This window comes from Centroberyx affinis, unplaced genomic scaffold (genome assembly GCF_046629955.1).
Source record: "Centroberyx affinis isolate AG114_WGS23_722 - 3 ecotype Tasmania unplaced genomic scaffold, CSIRO-AGI_Caff_v1 ptg000745l_1, whole genome shotgun sequence".
NCBI lineage: Eukaryota > Metazoa > Chordata > Actinopteri > Beryciformes > Berycidae > Centroberyx > Centroberyx affinis.
Window position 1 is genome coordinate 80751 of NW_027279358.1, and position 26395 is coordinate 107145.

Genomic DNA, 26395 nt, shown 5'->3' on the forward strand with positions numbered 1-26395 from the left:
TGTTTTGTGAATTAAACACCTTCAACATGCAGCCCATTTGCTGTGGTGCAAACATTGCGTGTTGGTCAAATCCTGACAGGCATTGAATTAGCTAAAATCACTTAGGGATCTGTAGTTTCTTAAGCAATGTGATAATTATGTGACATGATTCATCTTAACCCAGTGTCAACCCCCATTGTCTTTCAGATTTGGGCTGGGTTGCCATGACGAGCGAGGAGTGTCCTGTGCCGCTGGGGGGCGTTTCCCCAGCAGGGCCAGGGCTGTGCGAGGACTACGGCTCGGCGCAGGCTGATGACATCATCGAGGAAGTGGGGCCAGGCGATGATGTCAGTATCGGCAGTGACCTAAGCACCCTGGTGGTGCCCTTCCCAGAGCTGGCACCCGTGGTCTTCTTCTGCCTCAAGCAGACCACTTGCCCTCGCAACTGGTGCATCCGCATGGTCTCCAGCCCATATCCTTTAATAATAATAACCTTTACCTGAACCCTCGACCTCCATTATCCTCTGCCCTAACCCTAACCCAAGTGGTTTACCTATCCATACACATGGTCTCCAAGTACATGTTCCTTATTGCACTGGTGGATGTGCAACCCTAGTAGCCCTAGCACTCAACCTTTGTAGTTATGACACCATATGCAGTAACTCTAACCCGTGTCTATTTGTAACCATAACCAAACTTTTCATATTTTCATATGCATGTTCTTCAAACCCACAACACCTTTCACCTTTAGCCTAGCTGTCAACCATTGTGGTTTTATACCCTCTCAAGTAGTTTTATTTCCTCTCAAGCCATACAATGTATATGGTGTCTCAGTCTAATATGTTTTATTGTAGACTAGAACATCAACTTACTGTTTTTCACTGTTCCCAAGCTTCAGCAAAACCCTCGCTTCCCCTTTGTCCATCATTCTGTCACCTTAACCCAGGTGTAGGTAACCATGTACCGTGGAGTCTCAAGAGTCTGCAGGTTTGCATTCCAACTAACGACTACTCTAGCTGATTTCACTGATTAGTTCCTCCTCTTCTCGTTGAAGTGTTGCTAATCAGTGAAATCAGCTGCTGTAGTCTTTGGTTGGAATGCAAACCTGCAGACGATTGGCCCTCCACAGCACATTGTAACAGTCGCAAATATGCCTACTATGCTTTTGGAACATTGTTTGGTCGCAGTAACAGATTAAGTCACTGGGTGGCGCTCCTTGTTTTTACTGAGACTGAGTTACAGCAACAGGTTGAGTACTACTCCAAGTCTATCTCCTGACGAGTAGCTTGTCTCTTCAGTAACGATTTGGTACGTGTTAAACTATATCAATCTACATGTATGTTGAGAGATTATAGTGCCGAAGAGACCAGGCATTGTATGGTTGACAAGTATAGGTGAATAAAGTGGTACATGTGTGAAATCCCAGTACTGACGTCGTCTGGCTCTGCCATGCTATCCAGGAGCAGCCTACTTCCCTAAAGCTAATGTAAGCTAAGGAACGACCAAACGCGTTATAACATGTTTGTCTTCCTTTATCGCTCCTCTCTGTTCGCTCCCATCCTTCTTACCCCCTTCTATCTCTTTGTGCACCTTTCACTCCACATTCGGTCCCTCACACCCCTCCAACTCCTCATCCCTTCATCCACTTCTCTTCTCATCCTCTTATCTAACCCCGGTGCTCTCCTCCCCTCCGTATCCTCTCCATCCAGCACCCACTTTTGCAACGTCACTATCTCCCCTCTCTATGGTATGTTCTGTGTCTGTTGTTGCATTTTCATCCATTTTGGCCCTGACCTCACCTCCTTACCTCACTGCCCCCCCCACACTTCTCTCTCCTTATCTTTGTGGATTTGTTCCTCCAGTGTAGCAGACATTCCAGTATCTTCTCAAAGTAAGTGCCAAATTTGGCATCTTTCTACAATTGCACCCAATGTTCAACATTGCACTGCTTCGACAATGGAATATGTCTGTGTGTGTGTTGGTGTGTGTGTGTGTGTGTGTGTGTGTGTATAAGGGCGAAAAGACGAAGGCCCTTTTTTCAGAATAGATGGGTAATTACTCAGTTTTTCACTCCTCACTATTAAACCTCGAGCTAATAGTGCAGATTTTCAGATCTTATTCACTAGGAAATGTATTCAAATCATGTTGTGATTTCTAAAAAGAGCACCGCTCACCTCGCTTGATTATGCGTTGTAAGTGCTCCTTGTTCTGCACCCCATGTCTTTTAAGATTAATCCACTTAGGGCTGGCAGTGCAGGTTCATTGTTGTGCTCATCCAACAATAGCCAGGTCATGTTGTTTATCCTGTTTGTGCAACAAATGCTCATATAGTTGTCTGTCAATTAAACATAAAGTAGCTCTAAGTCACCTGAGTTGGACTTGTTGACATCACATCCAAAAATGAAATAATTTGCGCTTAAAAGTAAAACAGAAATGTTGTGGGTTGGCTGTATCTATTATATAATGGGTATTATAATGAATTGGCAGTAGCCTGTGTACCCGCTTTTCCTGCTTGTTTCATGTCTCTTAAAGTCTGGCCTGCAAAAGCAAAATGAAGACCATGCAACAAATAAATCAACATGTGCCAGATTATAATAATTTCTCTTGGACAGCATGTTGCTTTTTGTCCATGGCAAAATTTGGAGGCGTCTGTGTGGGAATAAGACTTTCCAGCAGTATACCCTAATGTGAGTAGCCCATCCAGCCCGTAGAGAACCAAACCCTTTTTGACCAGTTCCCATGCACCTGTTCCCACCAGCAAGCACATTGCTTTGTGCTTATGTTTGCCATATGTGTTGTGAATTATTACCTCTAGTAGTAGTCTATGGCAAACGTTCACAGAGGAATTATGCTGTCTGCATTGACAAATAAAGAATAAAACGGCTGATGAACACTTTTATAGAGATGCTGGGAACTGAAGAGGCATTGCAAGCCGTAAAGACTTGGCACATTGTTTAACCAAAGTGTGGTGCTAGACAGATAGACCATATATCCTAAAGACCAGCTTCTTAAAGTCGGCGTCTTAGACGGACTACCCTCTCCCTTAACTACCTGACTTGTTGATGAAGATACCTGTGTTTGGCAGTAATGATAGCAACCTTTCTGAATAGTTAAACTGATAATAATAACAATACACTTTATTTGTAGAGCACTTTTCTTAACACAAGTTACAAAGTGCTTTACAGGAATACAAAAAAAAAGTGATCACACTACAAAAAGTCTTGTTGCGAATAAAAAGCTATGAAGTATTGGGGAAATAAATACTACAGCTAGTTTGCATGGCATTACATGCACACACAAAAAAAAATGCAAACTCTTTACCATGCAAACTCTTTAGGACCTATATGTTTAAACCATGAATCAGAATCAAAACCAATTTAATCACCAATAACATTCATTTGTCCTGAATTTGGCCTGGTGCTGAGAGTAATTACCCATCCCATCATATCCCTGGTGCATATTTGGATAAATAATAAAGAAAAAGGAGTGGATATTAAGATGGAAGTTATGGTAGGTTGTAGGCTGTTCTAACTTAATGGTTTTGGACTTGAATGGACTTGAATACTGAGACCCTGACAATAACAGGAAAGAAAATCAGTGAAGTATTGTGGCAAGAGGCCATGTCATGACATGTCAGAAGTATGACTTTATAATCAATACATGCATTTGCAGGAAGCCAGTGAAGACAGACTAATACCAGGGTAATATGTGTTACTGACAATCAGACAAATAGGCAGCTAGAAAGTCATACAAACAGAAAGCTACTGCAGGCAGTTAGACAGACAAAACCGGTAGGCGAGACTTTTAGTCAGTCTTTCTGTTTGCCTTTCAGACTCTGTCTTTGATGTTTGGAGGAAAATAGGTTTTAGAGGGATTTTACACTGCTTCCTAATGGCTGAGCTCTGCTACTCTCAGTTGGCCCCTCACCACAGGGTACAAACACGCTGCTGCATACTCTCTCTCTCTCTCTCTCTCTCTCTCTCTCTCTCTCTCTAACACACACACACACGCACACACACGCACACACACACTCTCCAAATCTTATTTCACATCGCCTGAGCTTTTACCGCAGTCCATTGGTTGCTGGACACCCATGGTGGCTCAAACTGTAAGCATGTTAAACATGGAGAGACACAACTGTGACTGTGTGTGTGTGTGTGTGTGTGTGCATGTGTGCGTGCGTGCGTGAGTGAGAGAGAGAGAGAGAGAGAGAGAGAGAGAGAGAGAGATAGAGAGAGAGACAGTGAGTATGTGTGTGTGTTTTGGTGTGTGAAAGTTGATAGTTGAGGTGATTTTCCTGGGGTTGAATCTTATAGAGATGGAGAGGCAAGAACACACACACCCACACCCACACACACACACACACCTACACCCACACACACACACACACGCACACACACACACACACACACACACTTACACAGGGCTGTCTCCATTTGACAACACTTTCTCAGATTAATCAGCTTTCCTTGCCAGACAGTAATAGGGGGAGTTAGACTATAATGATTTAATTAGTTATCAACAAAACACTCACACACACACACGCACACACACACACACACACACGCACACACACACACACACACACACATACACACACACACACACACACACACACACACATGTACATGCTCACAGATAGCACAGGTACACACAGTCCTCAGTTCAATTACACACATACACACAGTCTTGGTCACCATGCCTGTTAATGAGGTGCTACTTTTGGCTACTGTGACTGCATTATCATAGAGAAGCTTGTCGAAGCTTGCTTTAGTGTGTGTCTGTGTGTGTGTGTGTTCTTGTGTGTGTGGGATGGCAGTATATTCATAGCCTTTGTGCCTCTGCTGCTGTGTAGGACTTGACTATGTGTGTGTGCATCAACTGTATGTGTGGGACTTGTACTGGAGCAAGGGTTTGGTGTTTGATGCTTGGTGCACTGGAACAAGGATGTGTGTGTGTGTGTGTGTGTGTGTGTGTGTGTGTGTGTGTGTGTCTGTGTGTGTACATACCAAAGTAGAAGACGGTTATATATGGATAAGTTGAATTATGTAGCTAGTGACCGAATTGTGTACAAATGCTTAGTTTTAAGTTTTAGTATACAGTGGGAAGTGACAGAGGGAATGACATGCAACAAAGGTCAGGAGCTGAATATGAAATATGAATATGAACTACTAAGATACTCCAGACCTTAACCTTGTCAGGACTGAGAACTGATCTCTCGGGCGGATAGATATGCCTCATTTCAGCATAATCAGATAGTATTCTGCTGGTGCTCAGTGCAAGTTATCTGTGAAATGAACTGATAGGAGTACTTTGTCCAGATTAGTGCACCACTGCTGTGTATGTATGTGTGTGTATTTTTGTGTGTATGTGTGTGTACACAGCAGTAAGTGGTTGTTTCACTGTCTCTGTGCAGATCAATAATTCTGTCCACCACTCAGTAGCTGTGAGAGGCCTTCTGTGACACACACACGCACGCACGCACACACACACACACACACACACACACACACACACACTGATGCTCTCCCACGCTTGCCTACAGCAGAGCACCTGGAGCACCTCTCTATATTACACCCCACACAATCCTTTTCTCTCTCTCTCTCTCTCTCTCTCTCTCTCTCGTTCTTCACGCTGCACGCTCACACACTCTACCAATTGCACAATTGCGCAATATAGGTAAACTCTTCTCCTCTCACTAATTTCAAACTCCTTTCTTCATCTCACGGCCATGTTTCACATAATTTATTTGATAGCTGAGTTGAAGACTGTTATTGTTATCGGCTATTGTTTGTGTTGTCAATATGTCTCCCTTTATTAATTTCTCCTTCCCTCCTCTTTCCCTCCTCCCTTTCTTCCTCTGTCTCTCTCCTCTCCCTCCTTCTGTCCCTCTCTCTCTCCCTCATTCCCTCTCCCTCCTTTGCTCCCTCACTCACTCTTTGTCTGTAATAGTCAGGTATGTGTCTGCACTGGCATGTATGCATGTATGTGTTTAAACCAGCTTATTTTACCTGTTTTTACACCTGTTATACCTATTTTTGTATTTCCCTCTCAGTTCACATCGAAGGTTTGTTATCTGTGTTGCTTTGCCTTGTACTGACATAGAGAGACAGCAGCTGCCACTTCACTCCCATTGGGACTGATAGCAGATTAGATGTGTCCCGACACGCTCTCACTCACCTTCAATGGACTCATTACTATGCAGACACAAATTTGGACGCCGTCGCTTTTGCACCCACCTAGGCAGTTGCATATCAGTCTTGAAACACACACACAAGCACTCAAGTGCATGTCCAAACGTACAGGTACACACACACCTACACACACACGCGCGCGCACACACACACACACACACACCCACATATAATGTCAGTCTTGGTCAGCATGCTGGTAAATGAGGACTTGAAGTGTCGTGTGTGTCTTCTCACAGTACGTCAGATGAGATATGGGCAGACTTGTCAGACATGTAATAAGATAATGAAAAACCTCACCCCTAGCTGCCCAGACACCACACACACACACACACACACACACACACACACACAGCTATCTCTCAAGAATAATTTGAAGGTTAGAGAAGCGAGTTTGTGACCGGGCATTTTTTACTCCCTGAACCGGCAGGTGGAAGTGGAGCAGGCGATGTAAATGGGTATTTCTCTTTCCTTCTTTAACTCCAAAACTGCTACATAAGCTGGTTGTTCTCTTGTTCTCCAGAATGTGAGTGTGTTGTGTGTGTGTGTCTGTGAGGGCAAAGCAGGGCGACGCTGAAAAAGAACAATCTTCCCTGAGAAAAGGCTGAAAAACAAACACGCACACACACACACGCACACACATACACAGTCCACTGGTTTGCGGTGAATGCAGACGCCCACCCAGAATCCCTAATATATGTTCTACCACCTTCCCAATATTGAGTTGCACCCACGTTTGCACAGTCCATGTTTCCGTTTCAGTTGTCTCAAGGCTTAGAAACCCTTCTCCAATGTCTTCTCCCCTTCATGACTGAAGTGGATTGTATAGGTGATATCAATAAGGGATCATAGCTTTCACCTAGTCGGTTTTCACGCAAAGAGCGAGTGGACTGAACATTTTGTATACTGTCCATCAAACCTATTATATTGTATCTCATTAAAGGGTGACGATTGCCTCTCATCACCATTTCATTCTATAAATCAAGATGAGAACGCATCAGATCATTCACACGCCATTACACATCAGACAACGCAATTTGCGGCATTCACTGTAACCTGACCAGTCACCAGTCACAAAAAATAGAGATTGCAGCTTCTCTGAGTGTGTTGGTGAGTAAGAGAGAGACAGAGACTGTCACTCACGCTAGCAGGTAACAGAGAGAGCAATTTTTCATCTACTCAAGTGTGTGACAAGACCCAAGCATTGTGCTTAGTGTCCTTTTTCATGTACCGACTTGTTTGAAAGTACACTGCATCCTCTCCAGATTTCTATGTTTTGTCCCTTTGGGCGTGTAGTTTTGAAATATCACATTTGTTTTATTATATAATCTAGTTTTATGTTCTAATATTCCACAGATTGTTTGAAAGAGCAATCCTCTCATTACTGTTGCATTGTGGTCTGTTGCACTTTGTTTTTGCAAATTGGGATTCAGAGATACTGAATACTTCTACTGTCGCACATTTTGTGCACTACTTTGGATAATGGCAACAGCTAGACTCCTAAATTGTAGTGTAATTGCAAAGCTGGCAAATTGTATGGGCTTTTTTAGTTGTGTTTTCTAAGTGGAAATGCAAAGTAATTATTATATAGCATTTCAGGACGGAAATGAGCAGCTTAGAAATGTATACGACTTGTTTAGGTGCAGGGAACTGATAGATGTACAGCTATGGAGCGCTGTCCTTTCCTTACCCCCTCCCATCATCATTACCACTCCACACACTTCACCTTATCTCTCTTTCCCCCCTCTCTTTTTCTCACTTTTTCTCAAATTAGCATTGTCCTTCCATTCTCAGACGTTCTGCACCCTCTGCTCCCCCTTTCTCGCCATCCTCTCTTTCTGCTATGCACTCTTTGCTCTTGGTTCCCCCCCTTCTTTTCTTTTTTTTTGAGTTTCTCGATGCCAGTAAGTATCATTCTCTTCCTCTCACATTATCTCACTCTCTCCCTTCCACAGTCTCTCTTTGTGTCTCTGATTGGCTCCCGTTGTGTTCGAGCAGAGTGACTGGCCTCCGTGGCCCATGATGCTCTCTGGCCCTGACAGCTTGTTATCTCCATGGTGACGGATGGCTGAGGTGTTGCCGTGCCTTGCTACTAACTACTGCTGAGGATAGAGCACACACCTGGGACACATCACCTATCTCTCTCTCTCTCTCTCTCTCTCTCTCTCTCTCTCTCTCTCTCTCTCTCTCCCTGGTGCTCTTTAATTCCTTTTCTTTCCCTCTTTGCCCACTTTCACTTTCTTTCCTTTCTCTTCCTCTGGTTCTGGTTGGCGATGAAGGGGCTAAGTTGCTGTGGGGTTAGATGGGGTACGCTACTGTATGCCTTGCTGTGAGGTGAGTGAGTTGATTGATGTGTGTGTGTGTGTGTGTGTGTGTGTGTGTGTGTGTGTGTGTGTGTGTCTGGATGTTGAGTTTTTTTGTGAGAAATTTGTATTAAAGAACATCAAAAGTCAGTCTCTCCCTCGTTCTCTGACTCACCTGTCTATTTCTTTTTGTCTTTCTTCTTTCTCACCCTTGTTCTCCTCTCCTACCTGTCTTTTTTCTGTCATTTCCTCTTTTTTTGCATTTCTTTTTGCTTTTTCTTATGCACAGACTCTCCCCTTACTCCATCTATCTCACTTCCCTACCTGCCCCTCTCCTCTGCTCAGTCACTCCTTTCCACCCTCATCCCTCTAACATGTCTTCTCTTCCCACATCTCCTTTTATGCCTTGTAATGTTCTGCTTATTTTAATGAGCCTCTGTTCTATTTAGTGTATGCATGGTTGTCCTTTTACCCCGGGGAAGGTCTCCTTTGTAAAAGAGGTGCAAACATCAGTGAGACAAACCTCTGTAAAGGATAAATAAAACTAGTTCTACTACAAATGCTTATACTTTCAAAAAATAAAAAAAACAATGCTAATACTAGCACTGATACCAATACCAATGATTCCCACCGTCTCTCATTGCTCTTTCTCACTTCTCCTTTCCTCCCTCCTTCCCTCCACCTCCCTCCCTCCCTCCATGCCTGTCTTCTCAGTTCTCCCTCAGGCCTAATCCAAACTCCATTAGTGCCTGTACTGTCGGAGGGAGAAAGAAGAATTGAGAAGGGAAGAGTAGAGAGGAGAAGAAGGGCTTAAAGTGACTCTAATGACTGCTGCTGTGTCTCAGTGCATTTATGTTCTATGCGACGCTCAATGTGTTGGTGTTTCATAGCAGTGTGTTACAGTTAGGTTGTGGGGAAGATGTGCTTTTCATGCTATGGCAACAGACAGTTTAGGGGTTTTAAATGTTGTAAAATAGAGGAAATACAAAAACAGTTAATGATGCTTTTTTTTTAGGCGTTGATATCATAGGTTGTTCCATTTCCTTGTACACTGAGCGACATCAGAACTTGACAGAACTAATGTGTGTGTGCTTGTTTTTTTAAACCTCATAGCAACATGAAAACTAATCTGATCGTTTTCCAAGAATCTGAGCGCAGCATTCATGTTCTTAGAAAATCTTTTGAGGATGGATAGGACAAGTACGAGAACAGCAGGCTTGACTAACCAGCTTCCATCAAAACTGCTTTGTATAACTGATAGGAGGTATAGTGTCAATTTACCACAAACCATGCTTCCCTGTTTCCAAAACCCAATCCCTTGCTTGTGCGCTGCTTGACAGGCAGTTACATGCGCAGTGTGTCTGCCAACCCTCTCTCACGATCGTCTTCATGGCAACAATAAATTAGAAACCTCTCGTCTTGTGGGTTAGACGCGCTTATCGACTATTTAGATTTGGCGAGAATGCCATCAAGGAATAGTGTGGGTGTGCGTGTATCTGTTCCCCTCCTGGTCTCAGGAGTATGCTTGAGCCGTCCTCAAAGTGCTTTATTTCTCATTTGTAATTTTCTTCCCGTTCAGGTTGCAGTAATGTTTAACACAGCACAGGTTCATTATTGTTATTGCTAAATCTCTTTCCTGATGGTTCACCATGCTGCGCACAGTTAATTGTGATGTTTCTGTCTATATGATAATAATAAGAATAACAAATTTGATCTCACAAGGATCAGACGAATAAATTAGGTGGATGCGGGTTTGTATGGGTGTTCTGAGAGAGTGTGTGTGTGTGTGTGTGTGTGTGTGTGACATCAGAGGTTGGGGGATTTGTGTACTGTATGTGTGTGGTGTGATGTGTGTATCATGGTTATTTACATGTGTGTGCATTTGCCAGTGTGTATGTGCATGTGTCTGCATACTGCATGGCTCCATGTGTACAAATTCGCTTCACTGTATGCGTGTGTGTGTGTGTGTGTGTGTGTGTGTCCTATCACAAAGCAGCCCGGTGTTGGATTATGGATTATGTAGACAATGTTCTTGTATTGCAGCCATAATTGGGATATGGGTTAGTTCAATGGCACATTCTTGGAATAGAATTACATATAGATGGCTGGATGGCATTATCCTTCTACTTCTTTGGCATTACACTGCACTATACTGTGTAGAGCAGCGATGCTTTATGCGGCACTGCCTATTTGTCTGCACTCAATAGCAGCAGGCCAGATTGCTTTTAGATAAACCGCACAGATAAATGTCAGAGGTGCACAAACAGAAAAAAGCACACATGCTTACACACACACACGCTCATGCACACACTCTCACTCACACAAACACAAACTAGTGCAAAACATACTTTTCTCTCTCTCCTTCTGTTTCTCTCCCTTCATCCCCACAATTTTTTAACATGCATTGCTTGCTGCCTTATTTTTCAACTTATAAAAGAATGATGTCTTCCTTTTTATGTCAGCTCAACTCAAAAGTATTGCTTTACACAAACTGGGACTCTTGAGAGGATTTAATAAGTCATTTAACGGCTCCATCACCACTAACTGCAGGGTACATTTTATTCAAGTGAGTGCTTTGTAGTTTGCTATTTCTCATCTATTATCCACAAAGTGCTGTATAAATTGTGTGAGTCATCTGCACTGCAGTGAGGGGTCTGTTCTTAGCTTTCAACCTCCCTGAAATTCTCCTGAACAGATTTCAGATGTTCAAATACAGAGTCATTACACTACAATGTGGGTAAGGGTTTGAAGAAAGTTGCAGTGAGCACAATAATGAGCCTAAAACCAGGTGACGATGGCTAACTGGCTGCCTGGTCAAGTTGGCTGTCAGCTCCTTGCTAGACCTCAGTGGCGAATATGGGGACACTGTCTGTGGCAAGTCAGTGTGGGGGCAGACAAAGATGATGTTAGGGTGGCTGATGGTGGTGGAACGGTACAGAGGAGCTCCAGAGGGTCATTTGTATTCTGTGAACAGATTTGTGGCTGTCATCAGACTCCATCATGTCCAGCATCTCATCTGAAGTCAACATGCCTTTCCCCACCTCCGTACAGTCAGACTGCGGCCAGCCTCTATATGGTGCTGGATGGAGTGCTGTCTATATATGTCATTACACTCCACTGGTCAGTGAGTAAGTTTACATGCACTCTAATAACTTGATACTATTGGACTATTGAAATTGGACTATTGAAAATGTCATGATAATAATGAGAATTAATGGGAATTAAGGTCATAATCAGAGTAAGCATAATCCAGTTAACACACTTTTTTTTAGGCCATGTAAACACCTTAGGATTTCTTTTGACTTTTTCAAGCTGCACATGTCAAAGGTCACCAGATGCAGTAATGTTGCATTTCCAAAACAAACAGCATGGCACAGTGCAGTGGAGTGGCAAGTGGTAGGCCCATTATTAAATGAAATCCATGTAAACCAGTTTATTAGAGAAATTGTGTTAAGTTTAATTTTAAGAATGAGCCATACCTAGATTTGACTAATCAACAATCCCAGGACAAAATGATGTTACTTCGAACCATGTATCCATAATCAAAATATTGCCATATGAACGTACTCAATGTCAAGTCCAGCTCTGGACTCCCGACCAAAGGAATGAGAAAATGACAATAGTAGAAATGACCTTCCCACTCCACCCATGATTACAGATTCACTCCCCATCTTCCGTTGTATTTTGGAAACTCATCTTTTCAAGAAGTACCTCATCAAGAAGTCATTCTCTCCTCACTGAATCATATCCTCTTTCCTCTTCACTCTAATCATCCCCCCAAATAATCCCTTCTACCACTCTCCTTAGCTTAATTCATTTCTTTTCCCTGCTCTTCAGTCTTACATGGTCATTGTGTGGCCAGGAATATTCACACGGTACTAAGGCTTTGACTGTTGCACTCCTTACTATTGGTTGCTTGTAATTTTGGCGATGTAGGAATTGAAGCTTAGCCTACCATTGCAATCATTATTAGTCAGCTAAAATACAAATGTAAACGTAAGCATGTTTCTTGCCTTGCTTTTATATTTATTATTCTGCTTTCAATGCTTTTGCTGTTCATTTTCTCTACTTTTGTTTTTTTCCCACCCCTTTGTAAAGCGCTTCATTACTGTTTTTAAAAGTGCTATCTATCATTTTGTTTTGTAAGCTAATTTTATTGAAATCAGACTAGTAGCTGTTGGGTCATGGCGCCCAAGCCTGAAGAATACTCATTGCTGTAGATCTTGGTAAAGTTAGATTCAACTATCAATACATGCCAGAATGTAAATTTACTAAAAATGAAACTTGTTGTGAACTGCTCTCTATCTTTATTTATCCATTTTCATTCATTTGCCACATGTACAGTTTAAACCACATGGTTTAGTTATACCAAGACTGGGACATTGGACATTCATTCATTTTTAATGTTAGAGGAGCTAAAAGAGGGCATTTAAAGGTTGGAGGTATCTGGATTAATTGTATTTTGTTTGGGTATGCATGTTCTGAAAAAGAAAAATGAAAATGAAATGCCTTCCAGAATGTTTAATGAGCGTGTGTGACCCTGCACACAGTTTATTCAGCCTCACCTCCCTGGCATTACTCAGTGCTGCAATCACACATCATCCGTGATTACTCAACCTGAGTGAGAGAGAGGAAGAGAGAGAGGGAGAGACAGAAACAGAGGAGGGTGCCGGGTCAGCGAGAGCCAGGCGGTTAACAGGAGCGAGAGCAAGAGACGAGATGGGAGAGGAAAATCATGGAGGTGGAAGAAAAGGAGCAACATGTGCGAGTAACACCTTCTGTCATTAAAGCATCATTAACAGGGCATTTCTACCCATTCAGCACCTGACACATTATTCTCAGTGCGATTTGAATATTGATGGTGTGTAAATGGGGTTCTGGTGTGTATGTGCATGTATGTGTGAGTGTGTGTTGAGTAGGTAGGTGGGGGTAGACAGAAAGATGCAGAGAAGAGAATGCTGAGTAGTGAATACTGTTAATGACTAGTACACAACGATATACATCAAAGGCTGTGTGCTGTAAGAAGAATGGAAGGGGAAGGAGTTGTAAAATCATATAAACTATGTGAGTGAAATATCTTGTAATAGAAGAAATGGCATTGGCTACTGAAACCACTGCAACAGATGTGCAGGATTTACTTTCAGCCCATTATAGTGAACACACTAAAGTCCTCTTCACATTGTACTTGTGTTTTAAACCCCAACACTAACTGGGTTCAGTCCTGTGCTAACTGGTGTTTAACACTTGGACACTGCAAGTGGGCAAACCCTGACTCTAATCCTGGTTTAGCAAGTTTTTATGATTAAAATTACAATGCTAGAATTTACTAATGCAGTATGGAAATGAACTAAATCAGCGACGGTCCAGCGCTTAGCCTATAGTTAAAGACCAGCCTTGTCCGACAATGAAAGCACTCACTGACTAAATTTGTATTTTGCTCCTTTTACTCCTTCATAACTGAAGAGGGAACTCTCAGCAGCATCGTCCTTGAAACCGAAGGATTTGAACAAAAGCAACAAAAGCTTACATGTTATTACCAGAGGCAGCTGTAAAGTCAGCTACAGATAAGCGAAGCAATAATTATTCTTTTTCAAATGTTCTTGTCTTGTTAGACTTGAAAACTAAAATGCCAGAAGACAGAATTACTAATAAATCAAATGTGACAGCTCCCAGTCTCTCCTTATTTTGTAGAATAAAATTGCCTTTTCATTCTCCTATGTTCTGCACATGGTTAATGCTATAAAACAACTTAATGAATAGCAAACTATGGTTGTATGATCAAATATTATTAATTTTTTCAACATTAGAGAAATTGAGAGATTCTAAAATGAGATATCCACCATTTAAAAATAAATAAATAAAAAATAAAGCCTTCTCTTTGATACACAGAATTTGAGCAAATTATGGTACAGCACTTTTAACACATGGTACCTGAAGTCCTTGGTTGATGAAATAATAACACTTTTACAGACTGGATGGTCTATATTTTGATTGTGTCAAAGAAAATAATTTTCATAAGGAGACAGGGAGAACCAACAGCTATTATGAACCCTGGGAACGTTTGTAATCCAGTTTGCAGTTTTGTAGGAAATGTGTGAGACATTAATGGATGTTTATGAATATTCTTTTTTTTGATTGATAGTCAGCATGTTTGAGCATAAGCCATTTGCCCACTTGCTTTGCTGGCTTTGAGTTCTGCCCTCCAGTAATGAATACTTATGAGCACATCAGCAGACCGAGAAGACTCATTATAATATCAAGGAGACCCGCAGTTCACATGCCCCCTTTTGTGCCTTTGAGTGGAATAGCTGTCTTTGCGTCCTATATGAGGCGTGAGCGTCATGTCATGAGCTCGGGGTGAGAATTCATGGGTTACTATTATGCCAGGCTCAGATCAGGGCATGACCCCACCCACGCATCCTCACATGCTGTAGGTCACGTCATGCAAATTTCACTGCACCCTTCAAATGGTCGAACCCTAAACTGAGTTGGCCTCCGCAGAGCTCCGGTGGGTGATTGACATTCACTGCATCGGCGCTAAACAAGCACAGAATCCAGCTCCCCCCCCAGCCCCCCCCCCCCCCCCCCCCGGCTGCCATGCGTGACGGCAGCCTCGCCGCACTCCACAGAAAATGAATGACACAGAACTGCCCACAGTCGCACGCCGGCTGCAATATGAGACTGCCGTTGGAGGCCTCTCATTTCCTCTGATGAAAAGAGAGGAGGAGGCTTATGGCCAAGCCGGTGTTCACCTGGGAGAGATCAAAGCAGAATGAGTTTCAGGAGGCAGACAGATGGAGAAATTTCATTTCTTCAAGCCACTCTGATTTTAGAAAGTAGTATCACTTCATGACTGTCTAATGGCGGGAGAAAGGTCGAACATGAGTATGCAAGTCATGAGTGGTTTTTGGGAAGCCCATTATAGTCGACACAATATAACACGATAGGGGAGCTTATTGTGAGCATATTCCCTTCACTTTCAGGTTCACGCTACTTTCAATCTATTTGACTGAGGACCGAGAAACCAGGACCAAGAAATGGACGCAGACATTAAGTGAAGTTCTATTCAAGTAATTGCAGCTGCAGGATTCAATCTCATTTGCAGTCCGAACATATGTAGCACTGCACATCTCCACTGACCCGACCCTCTGTCATAATTATTAGAGTTGCTAGAAAGAGCTGTACAATTACGTAGGAAATTACTGCAAACATATGGCGACACGCATTAAAAATGAGGGAAACGGGTGTGAGATAAGCAGGGAAAGATGAAAGAATGAGAAGGAAAGGAGGGAAGAGATGGAGCTGGTGGAGGAGAAGGAGTAATTATTTTGCAGATACAGTGAAGGGACAGAGAGCTATAGTGAGGCAAAAAACAGAGACGTGGAGAGCGAGGGGCGAGCTTGCATTTCTCTCTGAAAGACAGATAAAAGAGAGGGAAAGGATAGAGAAGAAAGAGAGGGATGATAGCACTGGGAGAGGCGGACAGAGAGAGAGGGGGAAAGGAGTGAGAGATTGCTAGTTAGCACTTTTCTTGAAGAGGCAGAGAGTGAGCGGGAGACAGTGTGAAGGAGGAGAAGAGGGAGGGAGAGAAAGGCAGATAGTTAGCGCAGTGGCAGAGTGAACTTTTGCCCAGTGCCTGTCGGTACAGAGGACAATGGAGGACAGGTGGTATGTGTGTGTGTGTGTGTGTGTGTCTTGTGTGTGTGTGTGTGTGAGTGTGTGTGTGTCCCTTCCTCCTCTTGACAGGGAGGAGGAACATGAAGTCTCTAATTGCTCTGGTGACTGCAACTTCAGACCTCTTCCACAGAGAGAGGGAGACAGAGTGGGAGGGAGGGCAGACTTACATTGAGATAGGGACAAAAAAAGACAAAAGGTCTTAGTAACAGAAAGAGGGACAGGGTTATAAATGAGGAGCGCAAGGAAATCTCCAAACACAAAAAAAACCGCAAGCCAAAATAGAATACAAAATGCAATGAAAATGTATTTGGACACACTGTGATGTAGCGAGCTAAGGGGAATACCATGTACCAGTGACTTTGAGAGAATATGCCTTACTGACTGTGTACATCTAATATTAACAGTGTGAGGATGGATGGAACAAAAGAAGACAGCAATAAGATACATAAAACATCAAAAACATCAAATTTGATGCCCGTTCATATGCTTTTTAAACTGTGTGTAAATCTTTGAAAGCCCTGTCTTAGATGACAATAAATGCCCATCATTTTAGTTTCAATAGGACAGACTGAAACATGTTTGAAGATATTTGTTATGCACTCTGTAGTGTCTTCTAGTTTTATATAGTTGTCAAAAAAGTGAGCAATTTCCGCCAAAATATGGGACACCAGTCGTTGTCTGTCTTTCTTACAATGTATGCAAGAACAATACCATGTTCATTCATTACACAGGCAACATTTTTGCCTCATGGCTCATATACTCATAATCTGAGCATAACAAATATCAGGACCACCTTCATGATGTTGAGTTGCACAACCATTTTCATAACATATATCTTAAGTGCAGCAAGAAGTTATAATGCGTTATAATCCAATTTCATATAAAAAAAAAAGTTGGCATGAATTCTCACCTCCATTTGCTACTCTCTACTCTTTAAATAACAAAATAATGATTCACCCTATACTGAGTTAATGAAAGCTTTACATTAGCTGTTCTAAATGTGGTGTTTCCCGGGAAAAATCCTCTGGTGCACAGTGATGAAGTCATGTATTTTAAGTTTCTGCTAGCAGCAACAATGGTTTGTTTGATAAAAATAGAAGAAGATCTCTGTATTGGTGAAGTGATGCGTGTACAGTGAAGTGCAGTGTAAACACCACAGCATTGATCGCTTATCACAATAGATGTTGCCAAACAAACCTATTACCACTTTAAAACCTTTAAACTCATTCATTTTCCTATTCGCACCATCTTCAGCTACATCTCCCATTCAGCACTGAAGTGGGCTGAATAGGTAAAAGTGCATTTCATGGAAAGGGCAGGTGGATGTATAGTATTTTATACACTGAGTGGATGAATTTAGAGTAGAGTAGCGGGGTTGACTCACTTCATGCCCTGGTGACTAAGTGCACACATTGACCTGCTGTACAGGTAATATATCCGTAACGCAGACTTCCAGCCCTGACTCCCAGCATGAGGTCGACCCCGTCCACTGACCCTACCCTTGCCTGGGCTTGTCGCTCTGTCAGCTCTGGAGGCAGAAAGGAGGGGAGTGAGGGAAAGAAACCAAGAGAGTAAGAGAGGGTGGATAAGAGAGAGAGAGAGGGGGGGGGGGGGGGGGGGGGTTAGTGACCGCTAGGGACCTGCTGAAATGGCCCTGCTTTGTCACTGTCTCACACACACACACACACACACACACACACACATAACACACACACACATACACACACACTCTCATTCTCATATATACACATAATCCTAGCTGTCAGATATACGTTACACATATATGGATCATATTCGCCCTAAATCCTTCTCCAATGTTTTTCCACTGGCTGCAGTGTGTGTGTGTGTGTGTGTGTGTGTGTGTGTTAGTATGTGTGTGGGTGGCATCTGTCGGGGCGGATGACCCTTCCTCTGGCCAATGATGAAAGCTCAGCCAGTGTGTGCGTGCATGTGTGCGCGTGTGCGTGCGTGCGTGTGTGTGTGTATGTGTGTGTGTGTGCGTGTGTGTGTGCGTGAGATCACCCAGATGTTTGGACATGAGTTGACTGCTAGTATCTACAGCTCAAATGAACCTTGGGGCTTAGGTCATTAAAGACCGGCTTTACACACACTTAAACTCACACTCACACACACACACACACACACAGCTTTTGATGTTCTCCCCAAGTAGCTGAGTTGGTAAGTTTCTTTTCAAACTCTGTAGCCTTCCATGTAACTGAATCAGACTAAGTCACTGACATGGACTGCAAGAAGCTCAAGTGTTATAGAGGAGAAGAGAGGAGAGGAGGAGAGGAGAGGAGAGGAGGAGAGGAGAGGAGAGGAAGGGACACGCCATGTTCACATGTTCGTCACATGAAAAGATTAGCTGACACATAGGTTTAGGCAAAACCAAACAACCTTGGTTAAAGTTAGGGTTAGATGTAGGCAACTAAGATCAGGCAACGAAAACAGTTACTTTAGTTTACTTTAGTCATGGTTAAACTTAACTGAAAATTAAAACTTCACTTATAGTAGAAAACTTATCTCTAGGACTTGACCCCAGGTCATCAGAGTTGAAGGCAGACATACAGTATACTTGACCTCTACAGCCTTACTTATCAGCATGTCATTTCAGTGTGAAACTACAGCCCGTTTCTAGTTGTGTCTTCTCTAAATAATCCTTTTCTGGTGGGGAAACGTCTTGCTCTCACTTTTTCATGCATGGAAAGACCAGCCATGCTAATCGAAGCTTGGCCTCTGAGTTGACCCCATATTATACAGTGTTAAAAAAAAAATCCACTGCTAGCTTTAGTGGACAATGGCTGACCCCTGATATGCCAAACTGACCTATCACCTCCTCTTCCTGCTTTTATTGCAATCCAATCAACGCCGCTAATAACCTCAAATAGGTGCTTATAGGCCTCCTGTGGTTTGTGTCAGCTGCATGCATGATGGAGTATTCTGTGTGTGTGTTTATGTACAGAGCATCTCCTCACACACATGCTCACACACACACACCTGCTTATATCCCTACCCACATACTTAGGCGGCCACATATTCAATAATTCCATCTGGCCTTGACCCAAGACCACATATTTAAACAACATTTTGATCTAGGCCTATACACATATATGAGGAACTAAGATGATTCATCAGCGTGTATGAACTCACCAAACAACCTGCTGTTTTCAAGTAATACCCAATGCTCTATTTCTCTCACTTGGCTTCAAATGAGACTTGACAGCACAATTCAGTACAATTTAGTCCCTTGGCAGAGGGAGGGAGGGAGAGAGAGCGGGAGAGAGAGCGGGAGAGAGAGCGGGAGAGAGAGAGAGTGCATGTCCATCCTTTTGGCCATTTTCCCAGCCAAATGAGTGTGAGAGGGAGGGCGAAGGCAGACGGGGCCCCCGGAGAGCCAAGCGCTGTTTAAATGATGTTATCACAATACATTTTTTTCCACTCCGTCTGTTTCACTTACGCATTCTCTCACTCCTGCTCCCCATTTCTCACACTCTCACATTATTTCTTTCTCTCTTTGTGTCACTAGAAACATTCTTGTTGAATGTCATGCAGGGATGTGATGATGACTTATCCTTGCACACAGTGTGCACGTGTCGATGTAAATTATATAATGTATGCTTGTGTGTGTGTGTGAATGTGTGTGTGTGTGTGTGTGTGCATATATGTACAGTTTACCGTGTGTGCTCAGTGGTCGGTAGGTAGAGTACATCTGTGTGCATGTGTGTTTTGATGCAGTGATGACAGGAACATGAGGGATATTGTGATGTGACTGTTCACCATATTACCACCACCCACCACACACACACACACACACACACACACACCACCATCTTACCCCTCACCCTCCAGGCCATGGCCCCCAGTCATTTAGCGCTCCAGTGGGTTATCGATCGGAACATGCCTACTACAGCACCTGGTATGCTCCCAAGGGCCTCTGTGTGTGTGCGTGTGTGTGCCTATTATATTTTTAGGGTTCATGGAGCAGACACCTAATTGGCAATTTTTGTATTGTATTTGCACATGTGTGCATGTTTGCATACATGTGTTTGTTGTCCAATACATGTCAAGATACAATACTTTTGTATTCTTGCCTTAAATGTGTGTGTGTGTGTGTGTGTGTGTGTGTGTGTGTGTGTAAATTTGATGCTGTTCAGTATAAGCCTCTAATCCAAATTGGTTCTCTCTTCATCAAGGATCACACCCACCACTCTCCCAGCCCGCCTATTCTGCACAAATCACAGCCCACTTCTAGTCCATGGGCCAAAGCCCAAAATTTCACTTGTCGGTACCACTCAAGGTGGCAAAATCTAGTTAAAAATTTTGAAAAGGTACATGTCCATAGATGATATTTTGGTATGATAACCATTGCTGAATGGTAGCTTTGTCACAGTAATCAGCTCATGAAGTTAACCACCCCCTACAATAAATTGGGTTGTAGGCGCTGATACATATCTTAATTTAGGCTCATTTTCAGGACCTTTAGTCAGGTTTTATGAGAATATGTTTGATATCATTTTAAAGGGTAGCTTCTTAGCTTTCATTCAAGCCCACTTGTGAGTCTGTCTGACAAATAAAGAGATCACATGGGCTCTTCAAAGTGTCAGTGACATTCATTTTTCCACAATTTTCGCCTAAACTATAGTCTTTATTTGAGCACTGTGACATCTAGGAACATCACAGACACAAACATCAAAAACTGGAATACTCACAGGACTGTAAGGATTCAGAAAAGGTATAATCTACCCATACTATCCCATCGTGAGGGGTGATTTTGGGTCTTAAAGTAGAAGAATGACTTCTCGAGGGAAATCTTATGTTCTTGATTGTGAGTAGTATTGTGAATTGTGAATGATTGTATTGTGAACTGGCCATAGTACGTAGGCCTTCTATTTAATGACACATACTACTCTTCAGACAATTCCCTAAAGAATTTCAATGTTCAATAATTTACTGCCATTTCACCAAGAGGTTGCTAGGAATTTGTTTTAATGTGCCCAGGACTAGTGATTCTCAACCTTTTGTCTCTCGGACCCAAAGCTGAGAATATTTTAATTGCTAGATATTATTTTTTGGAACCCCCTCAAGGACACCTGGTGGTCCCTGGACCCCACTCGGAGAACCACTGCTTTGGACAAGACATACACTAAACAACCCTGTTCTATTTCACACAGGCTTCGCCCTCTAACGGGGCTTTATTTGCTCAACCACTCATCTAGTCACCTCAGCGCACTGAAAATGAGTAATGTGATGGAGTTGTCATTGTATCGTGAACTGGCCATAGCACATGCCTCAGGCCTTCTACTTATAATGCCACAGACTACTCTTCAGACAATTTCCCAAACAATTTTAAGATTCAGAGCTCTATTGGCTTAGGGGACTAAGTCTGATGACTTCAATCCCTTCCCTGCACCAACACGTTAACAACATACTGTATCACCAGCCTGAATTGACTGTAACCACCTTGGTCAGCCAGGGGGGGCGGACCAACACTACACTCCTACGTGTTAGCACTTGAGTCACCTAGCGCCGGACGACTCGGGGATGGTCTCAACAGTGCCCCAGTATGTTAAGACTTCAGCACAACAGGTTTCTCACTCACAGGTCTTGGGTTCCAGTTCCTTGTCCTGAACACTGACCCTGAGAGACCCAGACACATCCAACAGATAAAATCTGATAAATGGACAGGGTGTCAACCACAGCCACACTCCTTATAGAACGTGTGGCTGTGGGAGGCTCCCTCCAACGCATACGCCTGAGAAATGCCGTCGCAGAGCCAATGGGCCAGCCCCTATTTTCACAGGGGCTTGCCAGCCACCCTGTGTGCATAGCACACAAACAACTGTTGTGTGCACCTGCACATTCCACATAACATGCCAATGCATTTACTGGACATAAGCAATGCAACCTCTCCATCCTCTCCCCTTCATGAGAAGTGGGATAAAATGCATCCAGCTGAATCATCCGAGACCTAAATTTACTCCTAATGTTCTTAGGCACAAGGATGGATTCTCTGAGTCTGTGGCGCCACTCGGGTATCCAAGTATCAGCATACAGCTGGGGTGGACCAAAAGAGCACACAAATCACACACCCTCTTAGCCGAAGTCAAAGCAAGCAGCAACGTGACCTTGACTGACAACAACTTATCAGAGGTCTGCCCAGTGGGCTTGAAAGGACCTCGAGGACCTCGAGGACCACAGGCAACTCCAACTGGGGGGCAGCGGAATGCATCACCGGGTGTTTCCTCCTAGCCCCCTCCTAACGTTTCAGGAGAGGGTGGCCAAAAACCGACCTCTCTCCAAGCCCCTCATCGCTGACGCATAAACCTTAATGGTAGAAAGCGCCAGTCTCTTCAGTAGGAGCTGGAGGAAAGAGACCAATTGAGCTAGTCAATGGATCAATGTCCCCACACCATTTCCTGCATTTTCTTGCCTTGTAGCCAGTAGTCCAGGTCGCTTCTGGCTATTCGGGGTATGGTCACCAGGTGTTGTTTGTGCCATCGTGGGTCCGAACTCAGTCTGGCAAACCACCTCTACAGGCGTCTCATGTGCAGCACCATTGGAACCAAATGGTGAGCTGCTGAGAAGAGACCAAGAAGGTGCATTACAGTAAGTACTATCATGAACCTGTCATGCTGCACCATTGAACTGACTCCGCAATAGCTGTCTGTCTGAGTTCTGACAGACAAGCTCTCAGGATGGACGAGTCAAGCTGCAGGCCCAAAAACAGTGTCTGCTGGCACGGTTGAGGTACGCTGTTCTTCCAGTTGACCGCAAAGCCTAATGTCCTAGGGTCCTGCACCAATTGGATCATGTGAGACATGGCCCATTCTTTGGACCAGGCCATGAGGATTAGGTCATCTAGATATAAAGAGACCCGTATTCCCGACGGCACAGCGATTGAAGTGCTGTATCCACACAAGTGGAAAAGATACGGGGGACTAGGGAATAGCCAATGGTAGTCTGCTGTGCACATTCGGAATTCGGAATGTCCTATGTGTGATGTACACGTTGAGTGAGCGGAGATCCAGAGTACAGACCACTTTCCTGTCCTGCTGAGGAACTACAGGAATAGCGTCTTTCTGTAACAGTTCCTGGACTTCCCTGAACAGGGTGTCCACGTCCTCTGGCAAGGTCATGACAGACTCTCTCATTCCTGTGAACGAGGTGGGATGCTACGAAACTGGAGTGCATAACCCAATCTAAGCATCCTGTCCATCCATTCTGTCAAAACAAAGTGACTCCGCTATTTGTGATAAAACTCTGTCAGGGGTTGGGTGGCAAGCTGTGGAGTGGAGGCTATAAAGCTTTTATATACAACCTCAGCCCTCTTTGCCATCAGTCTGGTGAGGTTGTTCATCTGTCCCAGTAAGCGGGACACCAGATACAACTCTTGTGGTCTTGCTTGTTGGTAGCTGTGACAGGAACACACCCAACAGGTTGTTTGCTGCCGTTGCCGACTAGGCCTGCCAGGTAGAAAATTTTAGCAGGGGGAGCAGGCTTCCTGCTTCCCAACCAGCCAGCAGAACCAGGTGAAAAGTGGGCAGCCAGCATGTCGTCCAGTGGAGGATGCCATGACGCAAAACGTCCTATTTCCTTTTCACTCTGGTGTAGTCGGAGAAGCCGGAGACAGAAGCCACGATGCCTCCACACACTTCCAAGTTTCATCCAGCATGGGGGCGCCAAAAATCGTCCTTGTATCGGCCGCGTCTGTGGGATGGGTTCATCCACCATATCCGGGTGGGGGCAAGCCAATGCTAGTGGATCTGTGACCGGGGCAGAGGGGCAGGGATCGGCAGAGCCGCCACCACATTCTGCCTCACCGTCGGTGCAGCGGAGCTGGATCTCGGGAGAACACTGGTAGCACTGGAAGTGCTTCCATTATTGCTGGCACCGCACAAAAGACAGAGCCCACCAGTCAATGCACTCCGCCAGGTCAGCTACCCCATCTGCAGCTTGTTCAGGCCAAGGCAATCGAAGCATTCCACAGCAGCGACCAGACTGGGGCATGTTGGACAGTATTTTATCAATCAATGGCATCCAAGGCAACGTTGTTCGTCAGAGTACTGATGAAAAGTGGATGCTGAGTAATGAGCTGCTCGCCTTATATAGGGTGAGGCCTTGCAGAGTTGACTAGGCTCATCCTGATTGGCTGAGCGTATGTGTGCATATTTTCAGTGCGCTGAGGTGACTAGATGAGTGGTTGAGCAAATAAAGCCCCGTTAGAGGGCGAAGCCTGTGTGAAATAGAACAGGGTTGTTTAGTGTATGTCTTGTCCAGGGCAGTGGTTCTCTGAGTGGGGTCCGGGGACCACCAGGGGTCCTTGAGGGGGTCCCAGGGGGTCCTCAGCAAACTGATGAATTGTTGTGAATTAAACTTCACCATTATTTAATTTACAAGAAGTTAACACAATTAGAGAATGTAGGAGAATGACTGTTTTGATCATAGTTTCACTGTTATCTCTCTACCTGCATTATAGTCATGGAATTCTGGACAAAAAATCATATCTAGCAATTAAATTCTTCTCAGCTTTAGGTCCAAGAGGCAAAATCTCATCAAATGGGGGTCCATGGCTCTAATGTGGACTAAATTAGGGGTCCTTGATATAAAAAAGGTTGAGAATCACTAGTCCTGGGCACATTAAAACAAATTCCTAGCAACCTCTTGGTGAAATGGCAGTAAATTATTGAACATTGAAATTCTTTAGGGAATTGTCTGAAGAGTAGTATGTGTCATTAAATAGAAGGCCTACGTGCTATGGCCAGTTCACAATACAATCATTCACAATTCACAATACTACTCACAATCAAGAACATAAGATTTCCCTCGAGAAGTCATTCTTCTACTTTAAGACCCAAAATCACCCCTCACGATGGGATAGTATGGGTAGATTATACCTTTTCTGAATCCTTACAGTCCTGTGAGTATTCCAGTTTTTGATGTTTGTGTCTGTGATGTTCCTAGATGTCACAGTGCTCAAATAAAGACGAAAATTGTGGAAAAATGAATGTCACTGACACTTTGAAGAGCCCATGTGATCTCTTTATTTGTCAGACAGACTCACAAGTGGGCTTGAATGAAAGCTAAGAAGCTACCCTTTAAAATGATATCAAACATATTCTCATAAAACCTGACTAAAGGTCCTGAAAATGAGCCTAAATTAAGATATGTATCAGCGCCTACAACCCAATTTATTGTAGGGGGTGGTTAACTTCATGAGCTGATTACTGTGACAAAGCTACCATTCAGCAATGGTTATCATACCAAAATATCATCTATGGACATGTACCTTTTCAAAATTTTTAACTAGATTATGCCACCTTGAGTGGTACCGAAATCTGGTCTGGCCCATGGACTATTCCTCCAGGTCATCCACCAATCACATCACAGAGAATCAATACTAATGGTTTAATTCTTTCATGCCCAATGAGCGCCAGTTGCCTTCATAGACAACAGGCCTATTGGAAGATAATTTAAATAGCAATACCTTAAACACCCAGAAACAATGGATTCAATACCGAAGAACACTGTTCTTTATTTGGTAGATAGGGTGCTGTTGCAGTGTGTGAGTGACTATTGAACATGCGCTGAATCAGCTTCTTCTGCCACATCCATTTCATAGAGACCCCATCTCCCCCCCTTCTCTCTTTCTCTCTCTCTCTCTCTCTCTCTCTCTCTCTTGCCTACTTTTCCCACTTTTCCTCTCTTCCATCGTCTTGTCCTTGGTATCTTTCTATTGCCGTTCGCTGCAACCATCTGTGAGGAAATGTCAGGCAGATGAAAGAGAGTGACAGACAAAGAGTGAAAGGAAGAAAGGAGGACAGAGTGTGAACGAAAGAGACAACAAGCATGGGGGCGTCTAGTGGGGTGCCATGTTACAGCTAAGTAATTGGTACCAAACATGTCAAGCTAACTTTTTGGAGAAATGGCGTAAAATGGTTCTAAATGCTACTGAAGTTTTGATTGGTTAAGATATAGAAATTGAAGATATTAATATATCATTCAATATAGACAAGCAGTAGCTCATTTATTTTATTGCCAATTGATAGAGCCTATTACATCGAGCATGGATCTGAATATTGTGAGTATGAAAAAGCGTTTATGTACAAAAGTGCTTACTCTGCATTTGATATGTCACTGTTAGGGATTTTAAACAATATTTGCCTTTCAAAATTGTTTTATTTCTGTCAAATCTGAGATTTGGTCCCTTCAGCACATGGGTTTTTATGGTGAACTCTCTATTAGCAT

General features: G+C 43.5%; 1 protein-coding gene across 1 annotated transcript in view; it reads left to right on the forward strand.

The window, feature by feature from the left end:
* Positions 1-203: 203 nt before the first annotated feature.
* The window catches only part of cacna1ia (calcium voltage-gated channel subunit alpha1 Ia), a 136377-nt gene continuing 110185 nt past the window's right edge, over positions 204-26395 (forward strand). Inside the window, exon 1 of the mRNA XM_071519866.1 lies at positions 204-451. Within this exon, the coding sequence (XP_071375967.1) occupies positions 204-451 (248 nt within the window). The remainder of the gene's footprint in view (positions 452-26395) is intronic.